The sequence below is a fragment of the Puma concolor genome, chromosome C1 (assembly GCF_028749965.1).
Source record: "Puma concolor isolate L17-30 chromosome C1, mPumCon1.1.hap2, whole genome shotgun sequence".
NCBI lineage: Eukaryota > Metazoa > Chordata > Mammalia > Carnivora > Felidae > Puma > Puma concolor.
In genome coordinates, this window is record NC_141674.1 from 136,311,315 (window position 1) to 136,333,520 (window position 22,206).

At 37.6% G+C, this 22,206-nt stretch overlaps 1 protein-coding gene across 5 annotated transcripts in view; it reads right to left on the reverse strand.

Annotated features, from left to right (window-relative positions):
• Positions 1–22,206, reverse strand: part of ZEB2 (zinc finger E-box binding homeobox 2) — a 134,406-nt gene that overhangs the window by 24,216 nt on the left and 87,984 nt on the right. For all 5 annotated transcript variants that reach the window (XM_086718515.1, XM_086718516.1, XM_086718517.1 and 2 more), the window contains exons 3-4: positions 21,403–21,660; positions 16,186–16,257 (exon numbers count right to left, since the gene is read on the reverse strand). In XM_086718515.1, the coding sequence (XP_086574641.1) occupies positions 16,186–16,257; positions 21,403–21,660 (330 nt within the window). The remainder of the gene's footprint in view (positions 1–16,185; positions 16,258–21,402; positions 21,661–22,206) is intronic.

Genomic DNA, 22,206 nt, shown 5'->3' on the forward strand with positions numbered 1-22,206 from the left:
GATGTAGAACAAAGGAATCGATATATCTCATTGTAAGGTAAGAAGATTTATGAAGAAAGAGACTGAAGCAGGTATACAAAGAAAAGCAAAGACAAGATGGCAAGTCCTGATAGTACGTTTCTAGCTATATTTGCTCCTGAGGCCAAGCTGCACCTGTGTCCTTCCAGTGGCTCTGTTGTCAATCCTCTTTAGATTCTGTGAGTTGAAAAACTCCCCTTTCTACTTTAGACTATGTGTGTTTCAGTCTCTAAGATCCAAAATCACCCCACTTGTTATATTTGAACAAACAATGGGATTAATTTTTGGTTACTTTCAAACTTGTTGAGAAGGATAAAGTTTTGGTTGTATACAGAAGTTTACATTTTTGGTTTTTACAAAGATTTTGTAATACTGTATAGTGGACATAGGAATGAGGTAGAAAATTCACTAGAAAGTTACAGAATTCCCCACTGCATTTTCTATTGTAAAATCAGCTTCCTTTTCCTTTTTTTTTTTCCTTTCTGTAATCCTCTTTACTCCTTGGTCTCCTTGGAAGAACTGCCAAAACACACTGACAAAGGATATTTGCATGATATTTATGATCAAACCATAACAAAAATTCACAAGAAACCTCAAGTGATTTCTTCCCATACCTTCTCCAGAGATTTTGCATTTAGTCCTAAAATTTATCCTAATGTCTTGCAAATATTTCAACCTCCCCTAAGGTCAGGTAAACTTTTCTCTATCCAAAAAAAACCAAAAACCAAAACAATGCATTAATTAAAAGTGTTTCTTCATCACCACGTGTATTTTAGTATTGTTAGGATGAATTTCTAGGTCACTTCAAGTTAGAAAAGCCTCACATTTCTTGTCAGTATGTTGTTCACCCTTACAAATGTTGCTTTTAAGAACATATTTTTCATTTTATTTATTTTAGAGGGAGAGAGAGAATGTGCGAGTGGGGGAGAGGGACAGGGGGGGAGAGAGAGAGAGAGAGAGAGAGAGAGAGAGAATCCCAAGCAAGCTCCACACTTAGAGCAGAGTCTGACACTGGGCTCGATCCCATGACCCTGGGATCATGACCTGAGCCAAAATCAAGAGTAGGATGCTTAACCGACTGAGTCACCCAGGTGCCCCACTAATATTGCTTATTAATGATACTTGCATAAATACTTTTATGTCTATCTTAGATATTGATATTTTTAGATAATGATAAATATAAATATGGATTGACTTTTAAAATTATTCCTTAAAAAATCAAGTGATGTTGACAGAACTCTAAATAAAAGAGATATATTGGTCTTCAAATCAGTCACCTCCCATAATCGAGTTTTTAGGACACTTTCTCAAAGATACTTAAAAGCGAGGTTTGCTTAGTGTTTAAAAATAGTTAAATCATAAATACTTATTCCTTCTCTTTTACTGCTTCCCTCTTTACTTCCATCCTTTTGCCATTTATTTTCTTTATTTGTAATGAGCATGTGTTCATGTACTCTATTATAACTGATCTAGTACCCCACATGTTTTCAATTTTCATTAAAAAACTGAAGAAATATGTTTGAATATTATGCTAAGCCATTTTTTTAAATATTTATTTATTTTTGAGACAGAGAGAGACAGAGCATGAATGGGGGAGTGGCAGAGAGAGAGGGAGACACAGAATCAGAAGCAGGCTCCAGGCTCTGAGCCATCAGCCCTGAGCCTGACGCGGGGCTCGAACTCACGAACCGTGAGATCATGACCTGAGCTGAAGTCGGACGCTCAACCGACTGAGCCACCCAGGCGCCCCGTATGCTAAGCCATTTTAATGAACATAAAATGAATAAGTAATTCTTTTGGAAAAGAAAACGTCTTGGAGGGTCGAGAAAAGCTGAAGTAAATACATGTAAGAAACCGAGTAGAATCATTCATCCATCCCATTGTTTAATAACTGTTTATTGAGTCCCTACTAATGCCAGAGAGTGGGCTTTGGGATGAGGATCCAATGGTGTTGATTGATAATTGCTTTCCTGCTTCTGTGATTCTCATATTTAGAGATATGTACATGAAATGCTTGTGGTTCTGCAATATACACACATATAAACACATAAACATGTAACAGAGGATTGTGTGTGTGTGTGTGTGTGTATACTTCTCAGCAAAATGTAGAAATTATGTACATATCATATAATCTGATATTTACTCACTTCATATGTCAAGGTAAAGGGACCTGAAGAAACAATCACAAATCTAGGTAACTGTGTTCATCATCTCTTAGAAAAACAGTCTCTTTACTAACATTTTAGAGGATAAGAAAACATGGAAAATTATTTTAAATTTAGTCTTCTCTACTGAATTTTTAAAGAAGCTCATACTCCGCATTCGTTAAGGTATATAAATTCTCATGGCTACCTTGTTTAAAGTTGACTAATTAATGAACATAAGCATTTTACCATTAAAAATGCATGCGTGCCTTTCTGTAGAAGGCTTCCAAAATACATATTGGCACCAGATATCTAAAAACAGCTGTGAGGGAAGAGGACGATCTTTTTCTCATCACACTGCTACACGGCAGGCAGCCCCACAGAGCCTCGACTGCTACAGAGGTGAGCGCAGAGACAGAGAAGGCTCCTTAAGAGCGACGAAGCTTTCTTTTCTTCTTGGGAATTAGCACAGCGCCTGGGTCCATCTCTCTGCGCCTCAATGGGAGCTCCCCAAGTGTAAGAACTTTAGGAGAGAGTGGCAGAAGGAATGGGGGGGTGGGGATGAGATCTCTGCAGGATCAAATGTCTCCCTAAACAGCAGGAAGCAGCCCAGTCAGGGACACAGTCTAATTTCAAAATGAGGTTTTATATTAAGGGATTGTGAACATCAAGATTTAGAGACTACTAACCTTGAGACAGTTTTGATTGCTATGTATTGGTACAGAATCCATGACTTTATTTTTTTTTTAAATTTTTTTTCAACATTTATTTATTTTTGGGACAGAGAGAGACAGAGCATGAACGGGGGAGGGGCAGAGAGACAGGGAGACACAGAATCGGAAACAGGCTCCAGGCTCTGAGCCATCAGCCCAGAGCCTGACGCGGGGCTCGAACTCACGGACCGCGAGATCGTGACCTGGCTGAAGTTGGACGCTTAACCGACTGCGCCACCCAGGCGCCCCAGAATCCATGACTTTAAAGGAAAAAAAAAATCTCAAGTAAGTTCAAGTGTATTGACTTTTCACATTACTGTGTAATCTAAAATTTTGGACTTGGTATATTACTGAAAAGATTCTTAGACTCTGTTATGATATGTTAGAGGGGTTTGTAAAGTAAGGTGTCTTGCCCAGCAAATCCGCGCTCTTTTTATATGCTTTTTGTAGAGACACACAACGACTGAGGGTGTTCTAGGACACTGGTTTTCACAATGTGGTCTCCAGGCCAGCAGCATCGGCATTACCTGGGAGCTTGTTCAAAACAGAATCAGCAGTCTGTGTTTTGACAAGCCCTTCAGGGGGTTCTGATGCACTCCCAGTTTAAGAATCATTGCCCTGGGAATTCAATTATCTGCATCACCCAGGTAAAGAAGGTATTCAGTAACATGGCTTTGGGAAGTAGCTCAGAATTAGTCCCATATCATGTGGCCTTCCTGAGGATCTCTACCTGAGTTCATAACCTCTTTCTGCACTTACTAAACATCATCTTCATATCTCAATCGCTGACCTATCACATTACATTGTAACCCTTCGTTGACCTGCGGGCAGATTGCATTTTGTTCAACTTTGTACCACGAGTGCCTGGTACATTGCCTGGCTGGCACACAGCTAATGCTCAATAACTGAACGATTGGACCAGGTTCACGGTCCCTGGGCAACCCATTTTGGCTCAGCAACTTGTGATTTTTAATCTCAGTATCTTCATCTGTGAAATGAGCTGGTATATGCTTTCTGGGGTATCCTTGAAGTTTCAGAATTCCATACTTTCAATTAATTAATTGCCCTATCAATTTGCTTTTTTATTCACTGGCTAGGCCTAAAGAGGTTCATCTATATTCTTTTCAATTAAAAACTCAAAGCAACATAGCTTTCTGATGAAGGCAACATATACACAGATTAAGATTTTGGAGGTGACTAGAAACCATTGACAACTTCACAAGGAAAACAGTGCTTATTAAATGTTTGTGGAATGAATGAAGGAGTCACTCAAGAAGCTTGGACTATCAGTTATTTCTTGTGGGAACCCTTGCTGTGAAGTGGAGATAGCTGCTGCTAATCGCAAACAAAGCTAATAAAACCACAGCATTCATCAGCCAGGAGGTATACACTGATTACAGTCTGAACATGGCCCTCCTGTCTAACCAAGTGCTACATCTGTTTTTCTGTCCTCGAAACCTCTCTTTTTCTCTAGTGTATTTACATATTTTTTATTTTTTTATTAATTTATTTTTAATGTTTATTTACAATTTTGAGAGAGAGAGAGAAAGACAGAGAGCGAGTGGGGCAGGGGCAGAGAGAGAGGGAGACACAGAATCCGAAGCAGGCTCCAGGCTCTGAGCTGTCAGCACAGAGCCCGATGTGGGGCTCGAACCCACGAGTTGTGAGATCATGACCTGAGCTGAAGTTGGACGCTCAACGGACGGAGCCATCCCGGTGCCCCTCTCTAGTTTATTTTTAAAAACTTATTGTACAGAGTGAACTAAAAATCTTCAAATGAGGATTTACATGACATACCTGATGACAAAACTCCTCCAACACATAAGAGTGTGACAGATATTATAAACAACAAGAAAACGACATGCTTTATAATAGTATGGTTCCCTCCTTTGAGTATTTAGGTGTCAATTGAATGATCTCACAAACTGATCTTGCACAACTGAGTAACACTACACATCCACTCAACTCTTGCTGAGAAATAACTTATGATCAAACTTGTGTGGCTTCTGTTCCCCACATAAGAAAGATCGCTATTTAAAGTTTTTAATTTAGGGGCACTTGGCTGGCCTAGTTGTTGGAGCATGCGACTCTTGATCTCGGGGTTGTGTTGGGTCTAGAGATTATTTAAATACATTTTTAAAAATATTAAAAAATATTTAAAAAGTTCAAGGATTTAATTTACACTCCATGTAAAAATAATATGAGGAAATTGGAAGTTATTAAACCTAGAGGATAATAATGGTACAGAAAATTTCATACTCTTTTTCCCACTTTCTTCTATGAGAATGATGTGATGCACAGAATTTGTATTTAAAGAGGCCAAACCACTTGCCAGCCTCCTAACCTTATCATTAATATCACCATTTTAGGGGAGTTATACCTTGACACGTGGTGTTTCTTGCTTAGGCGAGATTTTCAATCTAGGTCTAGAGTCTTTCACTGCTCTGGAGACCCCTCAGAACTCAGAAGAATCTGGTAAACCTGGACATAGCTGGCATTTCTCAGTGGTGGTGAATCCCTGATCCCACCCCTTCCCATTCTGGCTTATACTCTGCTATTATCCTAATGCATTTTGTGAGCTATATGCAGGACTAATTACACTACATAATTTGTGGGGCCCAGTGCACAATGACAACAGCAGAACATTAAACCAAAGTCAAAGCCCTTCCAAATGTAGGGCCCTGGGTATAATACCATGAGGCAGGACCATCTCCTTCCCATGCCAACTAGCTCAGCCGGTGCTTTGTTTTCTTTGTTGATGCTTCCCAGCAAAAATTCATCAGAAGAAAGGGTATGGTGGGGTGGAGTCCAAAATTTCTAGTCTAATTTCCTCCTTTAACAGATGATACAACTAAGGTATAGATGAGGCTTATGATTCATAGAAAGTTAGACAAATAATTTCTGGAAGAGCTTGATGGAGCATTCATGTATCCTGACTCTTAACCCATTACTCTTTCCACTGTATCATAGTGACTCAGTATGAGAGAAAGAGAGAATGAGTGAGAGAGAAACCCATCTTTTCAGTTCTTCATTATGCCTAACTGATTTGACATGATTTGAAGAGGTCCTAGATGCTGACAACATTGCCGGCATTATAAATAGTTCTAAATGACAACATTACAACACCATAAAATTAGTATGGGGGAAAGCCATGGTGAATGCTGACTTCAATATAAATAAAAGATGAAATTTTAAACTTTTTTCCTTCATGTTCCTGCACTTCTGAATCCTATACACTTGTTTCATTCCCTACCCTGCCCCCCCCCCACCCCACTGGGCAATCCACATCCAAGTCTATTGGGGTAAAGAGAAAACATCATAATAATTCTTCAAATTCTCTAGTCAAGATGGTTACTTACAATTTCCATTTAATATTTAAGGATTTTGTTTTCCTACTTTAGATAGTCCTTATGTTTAATCGTGTTTCTAAAGGCACTCAGTATGGAATAACTTGATTGTAAATAAAGAATGTCTCAAGTTTGACTTAGGACTAGAGAAAAAAAAAAGACCAATCCTTTATTCATGGTTCATTTTGCTTTTCCATTCCACATATTACTTGTTTATCCCCCCACATGCTTAATGATACCCTCCTACATGCGTTGCACTTCTTCAGATTACATGAAACTGTGTCGTCCTGTCATAGTAATACCCCATCCCTCACAGACCTTTCCAGCGCAGCCGCTCCTTCTGTCCTCTGTCAAAGCTCACAGAGCAAAGAGGATGGGTCAACACACTCCTCAATTCACATGGCCATTTCTAACCAATGTTCCTATGTTATTAATTTTCTGTCCGTTTGTTGGTTTTGCTCGTTTATTCATTAATTCAACAAACAACCTGTCTGTCAACCATCAGTTGTATGAACACTGTGCCCATTTAGAGGGAATTTGGAGCAGAGCAAACTTAACCTCTACCCTCAAAAAACCTCCAGTTTGTAACTGCAATTTTCTGAAGCTCTAAATCCATTTTTGCCATCATGGTATAGGATGCTACTTGCATAGCTTAAGTAAGATGATACTTGTCCCTTGGTTGTATTTACACCAGGCTGCCATTACTATCATTCTGGGAAACTTCATGGCTCAACAAATAGTCCAGGGGGATCCTGGCTTCGCAGGGCTTTGAGGTTCTTTAACAACAGGGGTGGTCACACTTTGGTGTGGAGCTCATCCCAGGACGATTCTATCCCTACAAACCAGAACTTGAAACTTCTGTTCACTGATTTCAACCTTCTGCCCTTCCCCATCATTCAGTTCCTCACTCCCTGGATGCAGGTCCTTCCTTGTGATGACCAGTATTCCTGTCCATTTCAGCCGGTCTTCTTTTACTTGCCTCAGTTCACCTTGGAGCTTGAAATCATTTCCAACCCTGTCCTTTATTTTTGTGTCACTCTTGCCTTGGCAAGCGAAAATCCAGCCCTGTTCTTGCCTAGAGTATCAAAAATGTCTAAAGAAACATACATAATCATACAGACTTGTTTCAGTCCATGTTATCCAAATGGGATATTCTTTTATGATGGGAATTGAACCTCCATACACTGTCCACTGCAATTACTCTAAATTTCCATTCTTCAAGATTCCAACCCCACTCCCTTTCCTTACTGTCAATTGATCATCTCTTTTCCTACTTACCTCAAACAGTGCACGCAACCCATATGACGTGAATTCTCTGAACTACCCTTAAATTCAACCAGAATCTCTATAATCATTCTCCATTTTTCTTTTGAACTTACTGCTAAAAAAGATGTGCCTCTGCCCACAGCTAAGGCTATTCTCTAATGCTACTTCCTCATAACTACTGATAACTTACTCCATCCTTCACCCAGTCTCCTTTTACATTTTCAATTTTCTCCATGCTTCTCTTCTGCACAGAGCCATGTTTAACAAGCCTTTCTCCTGACGAAAATGTTCTCTGAATTTTACGGTCTTCTAAGGCTCTCTATCCTCATGTCTCCAATATTTGACCCTACACTGTCAAAAACCCTCTACAATATTTAACACCTTTCACTTGAACCTACATAGCTTGTTGCATTTCAAATAAAACAGCTTAATCCGCATATTGTTATAATATTAATAACAATAATAATGACGGCTAGCAATGACTGAACATTTATTATGTCTAACATTGTGCTAAGCAGTTTACACACATTTCCTATTCATCTACCACTGTTTTATTCACCCAGTTGAAGGTAAGTCCTTAATGACAGTGACTATTCATTGTATTTTTCATGATGTGTAACAAAATGTCTTAAACTTCGTAGGGTCACCCTAAGTGACTATTGATCTGAATAGCTAATGAGGCTATTAATTATTTATTTGTAAATTTTGCTTTCATGTCATTATGATTTTTTTAAAAGATTTTATTTCTAAGTAATCTCTACACCCAACGTGGGGCTCCAGCTTACAACCCCAAGATCAAGAGCTGCATGTTGTACTGACTGAGCCAGCCAGGCGTCCCAGGATTTGGCATTTCTTAAGAACACAAACTATGTCTTCTATTTACTTACAGTTTCTTTCTCAAACCTGAGTTCAAATTCTGCACACAACAAATACCCTGACGGAAAAGAATAAATGTAGGTATCTTAGTGGTTAACAAGTGACAAACATTTTATTACTTGTTTATTTGTTTGTCATTCAGGACAGGAAGAAGAACAACATGTAATTCCTGATGCTAGTCAGTGATCAAGAAAAGTCTTTGACGGATTTCATCATTATACACAAACACTGTACATCCTCTTCTACATTTAAGAAAGGATGCTAGATAAAGACGAAATGAGATAGAAGACTAAGCAATTCCTTCTTAAGCTTCATATTTTGACCTCAAATGCATTGTTGGAGCAGTGAAAAGACATCTTTCCTACAGCTTGTCTGCTTGGTTTTCTAAGCTGTCAAAGGAATTTAATGGGCAGAGGCTCTCAAAATTGACTGGTTAGTCCCTCCATTACAAATCTGTTAAATATTGCAATTTAGTTTTCTAGAGAAGAAGTTAGTGAGGAGCCAGTGTTATTGGGAGGTTCAGCATCCATTTATTTCTTAGGGAATAAAAATGGTTTAAAGCTTATCTGGAGATACAAACCAACTGGCAAAATAAGCAAATCAGGGTAAGCATCTAGTATATATTAGGCAGTGCATTAGGTACTTCAAAAATAATATACCATTTAGTTCCTACAGTGAGACTTTGTACATAGGGAATCATTGTTTCCACTTTACTGATGTAGAAATGAATTCTTTCCACTCAAGTTCATGTAAGTAGTAATCGGTAAAGACAAAATTCAAATGTTTATCTGACTGTAAACTAATCTGGAGCATCCCAGACCAACATTTACCTTTCATGGGTAAAAGCATTCCTATATTATCCTTAAAAGATTGGAAGCATGTTTAATGACTACAGTTAGAGTCAACAAGTTAGTTCTTGGACAGTAATTTTATTGTGTTATGTAAGATTAAGAATGGATACCTAAATTGGCCTTACCCAGTTTCTAGATGGAAAGTGGTAAGGTGCTTTTCTTTTCCCAGCAAAGGAAGAAAAGGCACAGGTGGTTATTAATAGCCCTTTACAACTAGAGTACTAAATTGTCTGAATAAATATAACTTACACACATTCAAAGAGGAAAACATCAGGGGCCTATTTGGGTCTTGCTATGCACGTGGAACTGCGTTAATGCTAATGATCACCAAGCACCTAAGATACATCCTTGTTACTACTAGCACGTAGGCTTTATAATGCTCCTAAGTTTTTCTGTTTCTCTAATCTTCTTTGAAAATAGTGGGTTTTTCCCCCACATACTCTTGAAAATTCTACACAATAATTTTATTCTGAATTTGAATCTCATTAAAATATGGAAGATGTAAGGTTCTTTATAAAAGGGCATTCTTTGTCTTATGTGTTAAAGCCTACAATTTTCTTTCATTTTTGAAACATTAAAGCCAATGTAGAAATATTAAATGCAATATAGAAAGCTGTTAATATAAGTCAGGGTTTGCGGTGCTTCATGTTGTTATAAGTCAACTTTGCTGTGCTGCTAATCTAACTTGGTTGTAAAAAAAAAAATAGTGACACCGTACATTGTTCTTCTTTGCCTTTAACAAGTTGATTTCAGGACTTGAATCCTGGTGTCACTATCTGAAGATACTGGACTTAATCCCCTCCACAAGGAATGTTTTCCCATGTTGTGACTTCCTTTCTCAGAGTCCATTTCTTCTCCACCAAATATTCATTCATTCGTTCGTTCGTTCGTTCATTCGTTCATTCACTCATTTATTATGCCAGTCATAACGTGTACCATGTGTTCACTGATGTACTGGGCACTTTGAGGCAAACAGGGACTAGTCCTTTTCTTAAAGCAAATATTTTGGGGGCCTTTACTAAGGCTAATATATACATTATTTATTTAGTTACCTCAACAATCCTATGAGGTAGATGGCGTGATAATATACCCCCATTTTACAGCTCAAGAATTCTCTTGTCTTCATAAAATTAACTAGGCTAAATAGGTGCAAACATTAGAAAGGGGAACAATCCAACATGCTAGAATTACTGGTGTCCACTTGAGGGCTGTGGAATTTCAGAGAAGGAAGAGATTGATGTGGTTTGGGGTGTTTAAGAATGACCACATTATGCAAATGGAATGTGAACTGGCCCTGAAGAACAGAAGGGTAGGTAGAGTTTGGATAACTGGAGGAAAGGGAGCGAGAAATTAGGGTCTCAAGGAATAGCATGGGCAGAGATTCAGAGGTTGGTATAAATGTGATTCTCTGTTGATATTACCAAAAGATTTGGTTTGATGAGAATAGAACACTGTTGGTATGAAATGGATGGCACTCAATACCGGTCTGAAGAATGTGGGTTTTGTCCTTTGGGTACTAAGAAGCAATTAAGGATTCTAAGAAGGAAGTTTGACCAATGAGAAAAGGGTTATAGGATGAATGTGGACTGAGCAAATAGAGGAGGACATGAAGGCTGGACACCAGTCAAATGTAACTGAATCTTTCTCATTTGGGAGATTGGAATAATGAGAGATGAAAATGTCTGGTTGGTTATTTCATGTCAGGTGTCAAAAATACGTCAACCTGGAAACCTGAAGGGGAAGTCCAAGTGTTGTTTGTCTCTCATTCACTCCCTCAATTTTTTAAAAAACTCTTTGTAACCTAGACCATTCTAGGATCTGTAGCAAGAAAGTGACCAAAACTCCATTACCATTTCTGTCCTCAAGTAACTTTTAATCTAGTGGGAAGAAACATACCTGCAGGTGACTAAGTATGAGAGAAAAACTAATACATTCTAAAAGAAGCCCTCCTCCTCAAAGGAAGGACTAGTTAATCTTGAGTAGGAGACTATAAGATGGCTTCCTGGTAGAGGTGGCTTTTAAGAACGCAGATGATGCTGTCAGACTAAAAAGAATGAATGGCTTTCTACGTTGATGGAAAATCATAAGCAAAGGCAAAAGAGTATAAATGGTAAGCAGTCCTTCAGAATTGAAGCATATACCAGGAAGTAGTAGTAAAGCAAGATGGTGTTGGATCAAGAGGATATCAGTTCGACTCAAATGCCAACTCAGTCTGAAAGCAGTGGAGAGCCACGCAAGGTTGAGTACGAAGTGGAGTGGGAGATGAGTTACCATTATTCACTTGCCCAGAATTAGGAAAACAGCTTATTACTAACTTTGTTAGTGTGAAGAAAGAATTAAAGAAACTAGGAATTGAAATGGAGCCTTGTTAACAAGGTGTCATAATAGTTCTAAGGAAAGACGAGGATTTAAATCAGGGAAGTGAAAAAAAACGATGGGGAGAAATAAAAGTGATATATGATATTTATGATAGTAACCAATGACTAATTAGATAAAGCATGTAAGAGTCAAAGATGATACCATATTTTCTATCAGGACAGCTCCTCAGAGTGGTGAAAAAACCTTCTGAAGTGAAAGGTATGTCAGGTAATTTAGATTTTTTTTCCGAATCTGCCATCAGTTAGCTATTTGGCACTTTTCACGGTTTCCTCAACTATCAGAATACAATTAAGAAACTGTTCTATAGTATAGCTTTCAATTTTAGAGTTCTGTGACTGAATTCAACTAAACTCTTTCCATTGCTTCTTGCAGCTTTAAACTCAGCAGAATATACGAGGATGAAGATACTTTTAGATTTTAAAGGACTTTCTATCCATCTATATGAACTTAATTAATTTCTGCTATTTAATAGATATGTAGAACTGAGAAGGAAATTCAGAGGTGTTTTCCTTGCTTTTAGTTGGGAATGAAATTTGTGTGTTGAATATTCGGAGAAAAGTACTAGACACATTATCTTTGTCTTTCCTTCAGAGCTTATTCCCATTAATAACAACACTTTTTATCAGAAACTTTGCTTAACCTGTTTAGAATGTATCTATTCCAGGGGCGCCTGGGTGACTCAGTTGGTTGAGTGACCGACTCTTGATTTTGACTTGGGTCATGGTCTCATGGTTTGTGAGTTCCAGCCCTGTGTTGGGCTCTGTGCTGACAGTGCAGAGCCTGCTTGAGATTCTGTCTTCCTCTCCTTCTGCCCCTCCCTTCCCCACCCCCCCAATAAATAAACATTAAAAAATGATCTATTCCAATATCTGTTGATTCTGCTTTGATTAGAAAAGAAAAATGGTTATCTGCTATCAAATTAATTCCATATTTATTCATTAAAAATATATTTATTGAGAGCCTGTTAATTTTAAGGCATTCCAAATACAGAGGACAAACTGGTGGTTACCAGAGGGGAGGTGGGTGGGTGGGTGGTTGGGTAAAATAAATGAGGATTAAGAGTGAACTTATTTTGATGAGCATTGAATAATGTATAGAATTGTTGAATCACTATATTGTACACCTGAAACTAATATAACCTTGTACATTAAGAAATAGATACAATAAATTTTGAAAAATTAAAAAAATAAAACTGAAAAGTAAAGTTTAAAAAAATTTTAAGGCTCTCTTATAGGTAATGTGGTAGCCTAAGAAACAATCCATGCTCTTGGAGTTTGCAATCTAATTTGGAAAAGACAGCACATTAATTAACAACATACTACAGAATTTATGGCAAGTTTAGGTGTTTTGTTCTATGAGCATTCACTGGAAGAAGATATCGTTATAGATTGGGATGGCTAGAGAAGGTCAGCCAATAGCTGGATCGTGTAGGACTTGGGTGGAGACAAAGAGATGGTCCATTAATAAGCAATTTCAACCAGAAGAGATGTCTTACTTCAATTCCCCATGTATTTAGCAATCAAAAAGATTCTGGGGAAAAGAAGCAGTAACTTACGGTTGTGAAGAAATACATATTTACTCTCTAAAAGGGCAGAGTTATAAACTGAAGGTCACCAGGAAATTCATAATTAGCAAGTCCAATGTATTTGTTCAGCATTCTTTCAAATGTAATTATTTGAATCTTTTGATTGAATTGACCATTCTCTATTTTTTGAATCTTTCTTTGCCTTCTGGCTGTTTAATTTTTCTCTATCTTAATCTTTTTTCTTTCAATGAATTTGATTTTTCTCCCTACCCACCAGCAACCCTGGCCTCATCTTTCTAGCTGTTTCAATAAATACACTCTCAATTGTTAGTTTCATAGTCCCATGATGGTAAATACTATCGGAATATATTTGCATCACTCTCAAATCTCTATCTCTAGCCCTGACTTCCTGTGTTTCAATTCCTCATTTCCAATGAGCATGCTCATATTCACATCCATATATAACTCTTCTATGAAGATACTTACGTCTAAAGACTAACTTAAGGTCTTCTCAAAATGGGATCCTCCTTCTTTTTATCTTTTAATCAAGTATTCCCATGTTCTAAACATGAAGATGTGTAATCTTGAGGCCATTTTGAATCCATCACCCAGAGATTCAACTGTTTGTTAAGAAACCATGCTGCTAATTTCACCACTGTCACCACCCTAGGTCAAGCTTTTTATCACTTCACACCTGAGTAACTACAATGACTTCCAGTTGGTCTCGTTAAGTCTGGTTTTCCCCCACAGAAATCATGGTAGTATAACATGACGCAAACTCTTGGGTCTGGTGCTTTACATTCTCCACCAGCTGGCTTCAACTTAAATGTCCAGCTTCACTTCCCATGAATCACTTCCTAGGACCCTCTGATTCAGGTGAATCCATTTACTCACTATCCTCTGAATAGATTTCACAGTGTCCTTTATTGGCTCACATATTCTTCTGCTAGAAAGCCCTTCCTTACTTCTCTATGACCACTGAAAATATACTTAGTTCAAATTTCCCCTCTGTCATGGAGCTTTTTCTGAATACTTATCCCGTAAGATTCCCCCCACTTTTATGATTTGAAATAATTATAGTTCCTACCATTTGTTGCACATTTATCACATATTTTTCTTATTGTTCTGTTTTTTCCTTGTGTGTTAGTCTCATCTTCCAAATTAAATAATAACCATGTCTTAGACTTCCTGGCCCATCTTCGACCACACACGCACCAATCGTGAATATATAGAAGATTCTCAGTGAATACTTTTTCATTTATTTAGTGACTGAAAACATATGAACTCTCAGGAAGAGTAAGTAAGCATCAGAAAAAGAGATCTTAAAGCCAGGTAAAAGAACATTCATAATTGATTTTTAACTCTATTGAACAGGAATCATTTTTATTAATCTCACTTTAGACTTCAAGTGTATAAAACAGCTAGTAAATAGTCACTTTGTGGGATAAATTTACATTTGTGTCACTCAAATGTCTATAAAGTTGATAAAAGTTAGTGTTTATTTACGCTTGAAGTTGAAATTTGACATTTATCTTTAAAAAAATCATGAAGCCATTTTTGATCCCATGAGTTGGGGCATTATAGAAAGTATCTAATTTATGGTATCTCTTTATTATTATGTTTTTATATGAATTTGTTATGTCTTGTCTCTATTTTATATGATGATTTATATACCCTGCAACAGAGAACATTGAAACTAGAAATATTCTCAAGAAGCAGCTAGTGTGCTTCAGGTGGGGAATTCGTTTCTCAGGTGGGAAAACGGGGTTCCAAAGAGGGTAACTGACTTGCTCAAGGTCACAATCTAGCTAGTTATTGCCAGAGTTATACCTAAACACTAAGATTACTCTTTCCTAATTCTATACCTTTTTCCTAATCCCATATTGCACAGTCTCGTTTTTGTACCTTAAACTGACATGCTGAAATATAAGAAACATTACAGTTGTTCATTATTTCTCTTATTTTATACCGAAGAAAGTGAATTAGTGCCTTGTAAGTTATTAATAAGAACATTCTAACTAGAAGCACAACATGAGCAGTTTATTATGATGTGTATCAACACAAGAGAGATATGACTATTGTCTGAATTATTTACATTTCAAAACTTCACAAAACTGTAACTTTTTTCCCATTGGTGAGTTGAGTGGAAATACTTATGGGATTTTTGTTTTGTTTTGTTTTGGAAGATAACCTTCGACTGGGCACTAGGTTCATATTTGTAATGGCAGTGTGAAGGATTGTTTATAACACCAAAAATAATTAGCCTTATCCAGGAAAAGAGAGATAAACGTAGTGAGTCAATGTACATTTGCACTGGTGATGTGAGAATGCAAGGCAAGACGCTGTTCAGTTTTGGGGGAGGAACATGGAATGTCACAACTGTCCTGAAGTCCCATTCCACAGCAGGAGCAGAGTAAAAGAAAAGACTGCTTACTGCTTTCTTACTGTAATTTTTTTTTAGCTTCATTAAAAAGAAGTGAAATTGTCAATTCTCTATAAAACTTCTGCCTGGAAAACATTATTTAGAGGAGGTGGAAGGTACCGAGAATTAACAGTGAGGAGAGAATAGAAGTCAGATGATCAATTTTTGTGAGGAATGTACATGGAAATTTGGTTTGTCTTCCTGAAAAAAACATTTACAATCTAAATTACAGCATATCATTTGAATTCTCGATGACTGATATCAAGTGGTGGCCAGAAGAGTCATATTACATTCTAATTTTAAGATTATTTATGCAGCCTTTTAAAATAAAAATTACTACCAGAAATTTTCCCAACTCATGCTTTGAAAAAAATATGTTTATCCAGTTCAGTTTTCTCAACTTTCACAGGTGAATCAGGGGTTTAAGAATGAAAGATATATTTGCTGAATAAAATAAAATAACATAAAATAACATAAAATAAAAAAGAGAACTCTGATTTGAAACAAAATAAGAGACTTGTAATGTCTGACTTAATTGTTAAGTCATGGAGATCCAAATGGAGGGGCCAGTGTTTCTTTTCCTGACTCACCAAATCCACATGACACAGGACAAATTTGAACTTGGCGAGGTAAACACAACTTACCTGTACCATTGTTAACTGCGGTCTGGATCGTGGCTTCCGGCCCCATAGTGTCATAGTCTTCCTTCATTTCTTCTGTGGGGGAAAATTATCTTTAGCATTTGAACACTGTAGAAAGGCTTACTATACTAAGCATGCCAACCACAGGAACAAGGAAGATTCTTTTAAAGGAAACAGAGAAAAGGCTTGTTGTAAACCTCTAAACAATAGCTTTGTTCAGGCAATTGAATGAATCCAATAGTGCTAGCTGCACAAGAACTTATTTACTTTAAGCATTACTGCAAGCTGTGAAAAACAGAGGTGCTTCTTTGGGGCAAACGAAGGGCTTTTCTTGTGGTGGCAGCTCTCGGGACAAACAGGGGGAAAGATATTATTTTTTCCATACGAGTTGAAAGCAACGAAGGGTTTGTACTTAGGGAGAAGCATGCTAGTTGCTGGGCCTCTGGTAACTCAGGAGGACTCGTGGCCAGTCAGAATCTCATGCTTTCTCCCCTCTTGGAGGAGCTATGATGGGGGCCAATCTGTGCAGGCATATCTTTTTAAAACCTAATTCTACATATCAAAACTTGAAATTCCCGGTTTATAAAGCACACATCCCAGAGGTCTTGAAAACACGTTTCACTGTTTTATATAAACTCCTAAAACATACCTTCCTTAAGCTTTTCCCTACCGTTCCATAAATATCTTTCTTCCTTATCATTTAGGCTACCGTATAGAATTGCAGTCATCTTCTGAGGAAAAACGTATAGGGGCAGCAAGAGCTCAATGTGGTGATGAAGATGAAACTATGTTAACACGGAGCTTGAAGATGCATAGGTGATAAAAGGTTGTTTTCCACAATGGCAATATTTTGAATTAGGGAGAGTTTGCAAACTGGGAGAGCTCTAGAATGTTCTGCCTCCCAAATTATGGAGTATGTGAGAGGGCGGAGAAGGACAGCTGACAGTCAAAAATCCTCCAAGTCAGTAAATTAAACCCGGACTTTAAAAAATTGTATTTTGACAATAACAAGGCTAAGGAGAACCAAACACGATCCAGGATAAATATCTCTCTGATCGTCATTTGACTTAAAACCAGAGAAACTTTATAAATAGGACTCTGCAAATTCCCAAATTTATCCTGACCATTCTTTGCTTATCACATTCTAGTCATAATTATCTGGTAGAAAAACAGGTTCTAGCAAATGTTACAGCAAAATTAAAATATATGTTTTACAAGTTGTATCCTGCAGCCTCTCTGTTTATGTTATCAGAACTAAAAAAAAATCATGGGCCTTTTAAGGTAAAACACACAGATGTATAAATAGATGCTTATTTAATGCTACTACCCATAACAGTCAGATGATTTGAATGGTATTTGTTTAAACTGTGGGAGCACTTTCATTTGTCTCTGGCCCTGGACTTCTCTCTCATTTAAGGAATATTTTCGCAGGGACGTTTTGCATAAAACATTTGGAAGTTCAATATACAGCCATATTGTATTGTCAATTGTAATAATTGATCGGTTGAAAGGCTCCCTCATCTGATATTTTTATCAGTCTCTGGAAGGAATTAAATTAAGGTATTTCTGAGAAGTTCAGTGCTGGCTATAAATATAGCTTTTGTGTGTTTCTTCCTCGCTCATCTCATGTGATTTCTGGTAGCCAAGAGTCAGAACAATCATAAGTTTTCCATCTGAGAGATCAAGTCATTGAGGGGAAAACAGTTAACAGCATTTCTTTTTTTTTTTTTTTTTTTTTTTTTTTTTGCATAATAGTGGTAATGTTCAAGATTTCTGCTGCACTTCCTTCCTCATTGTCATTTTCTTATGAAAAAGTAAAGAGAAGTTACAGTAGGTGGTTGCTTCCCAAATTATTAAACGCCGGCTATACAAATGTGTAGTTGGCATCTTGTGGGTATCACGTTCTGTGGTAATACTTTGGCTATAATTCTTTTACCAGAGATTATGCAACTGAGATGGTGTCACTCTTACCTAGAATGTACTTTGCCTCAACTTACTGAGAATCAACTTTGCCTTTTTGGAGTATCAGGCTCAATTTATTATGATGAAACACGAATCCTTTTCAGGTATGTTTTTGAAATACCACATATATGCCTACTTGATGAAGTTTCATGTGACTCCACATTCAGAAGGCCACAATAATAGGTCGGTTAAGAATCCCTCCTCTGAATTCATGGCAATCCGGGCTGTCCTTCTGCCTCACACCCGACCTTAAACATTTTCCAAGACAACTCTGACTCAGCATACTGTGTCTAAAACCACACAGCATATTTGTTTTTCAAACACTTGTAAAAGTTTGCATTTTCCAGTCACCCTTGGGATGAAGGTTTGTAAAAATAAAGAGCACTTTCTTCCTTAAGATGAAGAATCCTTGAATAAGCACAAAGAGGCCAAGATGCAGGTGATTTATTTAAGTCTGTGTCAATGATAATGATGTCATGGTTTCCAGCACACTGTGTCCACCCCATTGTGGGACGAAAGAATGTCAAGGACAATTCTAAACACAAAACTTGGATTGTGCTGGAACCGGAAAGGCACAGTAAGAACTCCATTGCACTCTTCAGTTCAAAACCTGCATCCTGCAGACAAACCACAGAAAGCCTGCGAGAAAGAGTAAAGGACAGGGGGCTTATCTCACAGTAAAGCTATGTGCTGAGGTACGATGGTAGACAGCCAGGCACCAGGGATAAAACACTACTAAATAAAACAGCACCAGAATTAGAATTATTGTCTATATTGTGTGTTTTGAACAATAAATAAGAAAAATATTTTATCAGAAGAAAAATGTGTTATCTAAGAGTCAGGATAAACAATGAGTAGCTTTTTAAGACCAATTTCTTTTCATGAGACATCAAGGCACCACATCAGAGCACTTTTGGAACAATAAAAAAAAAGAACAATAAATCATCACTAATCATTAGAACTAGACAGGTAATAGCCGGGTAACTTTCTTGGTCCAAATAGCCAAATGAGATTAGGGATTTACATTTTATTTAATTATTGTGACTCCAGAATGCTAGTTTATTTACCATAAAGGTAAGAGCAAAGAACAGCCTGTTCATTTGTGTCACAGGCACCATTAACTACAGGTGATAACAGGGTCTGTAATGCATTCATATGGATTATTGTATATTAAAACATTTAGAATTATGATCCATGACCAGCACAAAAAGCTGCCATGATCCTGAACTACTACAGCTTGACATGACTGTTTTGGCTGTTTTTCAATTATTGATCTTAATTTTTTAAAATTAAACTTTTTTTTTTAAGAAGTTTGGAGCCGTACATTTGTTATATCGTTATTAATTATTCCTTTAAGGGTGGAAATTCTAGTAATTGGTCCTTACCCTTGATTTCTAGATATTAAAATTTAAAGCATCAGAACATTCATTCTTATAGCCCTGCATATCTAGTTCATTAACAAATATGAATAGCTAACACCAGCTCATTTAAATAGTATGTCTTACATGAGTTCTCGCCACACTCTGTTTCTGTCACACTGCTCCCAAGAATCATTGGCTCTTATTATACATGTAAATGGCTATCATAAAAATAAAAATTTCATTTAAGATTGTTAATGACTTCTGCAGCAGTCAGACTTCCTTTAATGATCATCCTCTGCCCCTAATTAAACGTATTTATCTTTCAAGCATCTTTGGCTGAGTTCTCCCTCATAGTTGAAAATCTAAAACCTTAAGTCTTAATGGATATAACGATAAATGTTTATGTGTAGGATTGCTGAGATTCGAGAAACCTTCACCGAAAGCAAAATTGGAAACAGAAAGAATACAAAACTTGGCACACTAATTTAGGAAAACGAAAAACAAATACACTACACTCAAACTGCCATCGGTCTTGGGTTTTTTTCTTTTTTTCCACATTTAATTTTCTTTAGTGGTGGAAATGCTTTTATTATCCTCCTTCCAGTATACCAAACAATTACCCTGCCTATGTTCGATGTTTTATAGTCTGCGACATCACAATAGCATATAGGTAGACTCTTGCGTTTACTTCCCTTCCCACCCACTTCGCCTATTTATAAAAATGCTATTGTTATTTATATCGTGAGAGAAAAAACAAAGTGGGGTACATCATGACAGCTCTCCTTGAGTCTTGGGAAGAGAGGTGAAGGAGACACTATGGTTTGAATTGGAGGAGTCCTTAAAACATTTTTTTGCAGGCCACCTCACCGAGTAGAGATGAGCAGAGGGAGTTTGAGGGCATCCGATTAGTTCTCTTTGATTTTGTTAATCATTTCATACCTTAGTGCTATTCCATCCACATGAATTTTAGACCAAGACATTTCCATATGCAGAGTGAGTGGCCTGTGAAGTCTGGGTCTGAAGATAATTTACCTTATTTTTATGACAGTTGGCCTTGGAGCGGTTTTACTTCCCTAGAGATTCCCACCAAACAGCAGGACTCATTATCAAGTACTTAACTGTTAAATAATAAAAAAAAGCTACCTGACCAGGTGAAAGTGTGAAATCACATTCACACTTAACAAAGGGGAATGATTAGATGGTTGAATTACAATAGAAGGTGTCAGACAGATGCTGAAACTACCTTAAACTGACACATACTTGCTCTGTATTGTTATATAATTTCCACACAAAATTTTCAAATATGTATTAGTTGTGAGTTTTTATGTCTGCTTCCATTTTCTATCCTGAAAGCCTAGATCTTGAGCATGTTATATAAAGTGCACATTGTAAACGGGGTACAAATACTTCACACGTTGTGTGTTTAAAATGTCGTTCCGGGGTGCCTGGGTGGCTCAGTGGGTTAAGCGTCTGACTCTCGATTCTGGCTCAGGTCACCATCCCGGGTTCGTGGGATCGAGCCCCGCGTCGGGCTCTGTGCCGACAGCTCGGGGCCTGCTTGGGATTCTCTTTCCCTCTCTCTCTCTCTCTTTCTCTCTCTCTGTGCCTCCCTTCCTCCCTCCCAAAATAACTAAAAATAAACATTTAAAAATAAATCAATATAAATAAATAGCATGCAGTTCATATTCAACTTGTACCCAAACTGAAACATAATCCCTTCCTAAGATGTTAGTACTGTAAGGCGATAACGCTACTATCACTCCATAATCTGTCACCAGCTTTGGTATCTCTAGTGTGCAAAGAAATATTTTAATTATCTGATCATGGCCGTTCCGCTAGGTGGTAGAGGTCAGCTGAAGATGGCACAGGAAGGGGCCAGGTCGTTTTAGACGCTTACCTGGACCATCCACAGAGGCTTGCAGAATGTCGGCGCCGTGCCAGGTATGTTCCACTCCACCCTCCCTTATGTCATCTTCCTCTTCTTCTCTCGGCAGCAGAGCTTGGCTCACGTGTGGGGAGGACTCATGGTTGGGCACGCTAGCTGGACTCCTCTCCTGGTCCAGAGGGTTAGCAATCCCGTCCTCCTCAGCAATCTGAAGCTTGTCCTCCTCATCTGTCTCCGAACCTGTGTCCACTACATTGTCATAGTTCACCACTGAAGAGAAAGCACAGAACACACTCTGTCTAAACACGTTATTGAAAAATATCAGTCGCCCCTAATTGTTCAGTTGAATGGAAAATAATTAATATTTTCATCACTTAATTACTCAACCATGTCAGGAAAATATAATTAATATCTTTCATGTTTTAGCATTTTTATTCTTATTCAATTACAGCTACACACTCTTTCGGATTTTAAAGAGTGTTTTACTAAAAAGATGGGAAATTTTAAAAAGCAACAGTAGCGCATAGACTGAAAAATGCATCTAGATTGCCTATGCAAAGAGACACGCTGCCATATGCACTTTTCGGTACTCCACAAAAACTTATTACATAGATCTGCAAGGGACAATTTTATTAGCTTAGTGACATGGAGTGTGTGCTATAAAATGTTGTACTATAAATACGACATGACTTCACTATATTAGCTGTGGCTTTATTCCTAGAAACCATAGACACACACACACACACACACACACACACACACACACTCTGTCCATCTATTTACTCAATACACAAACACAGACACAAACCTGTTCAA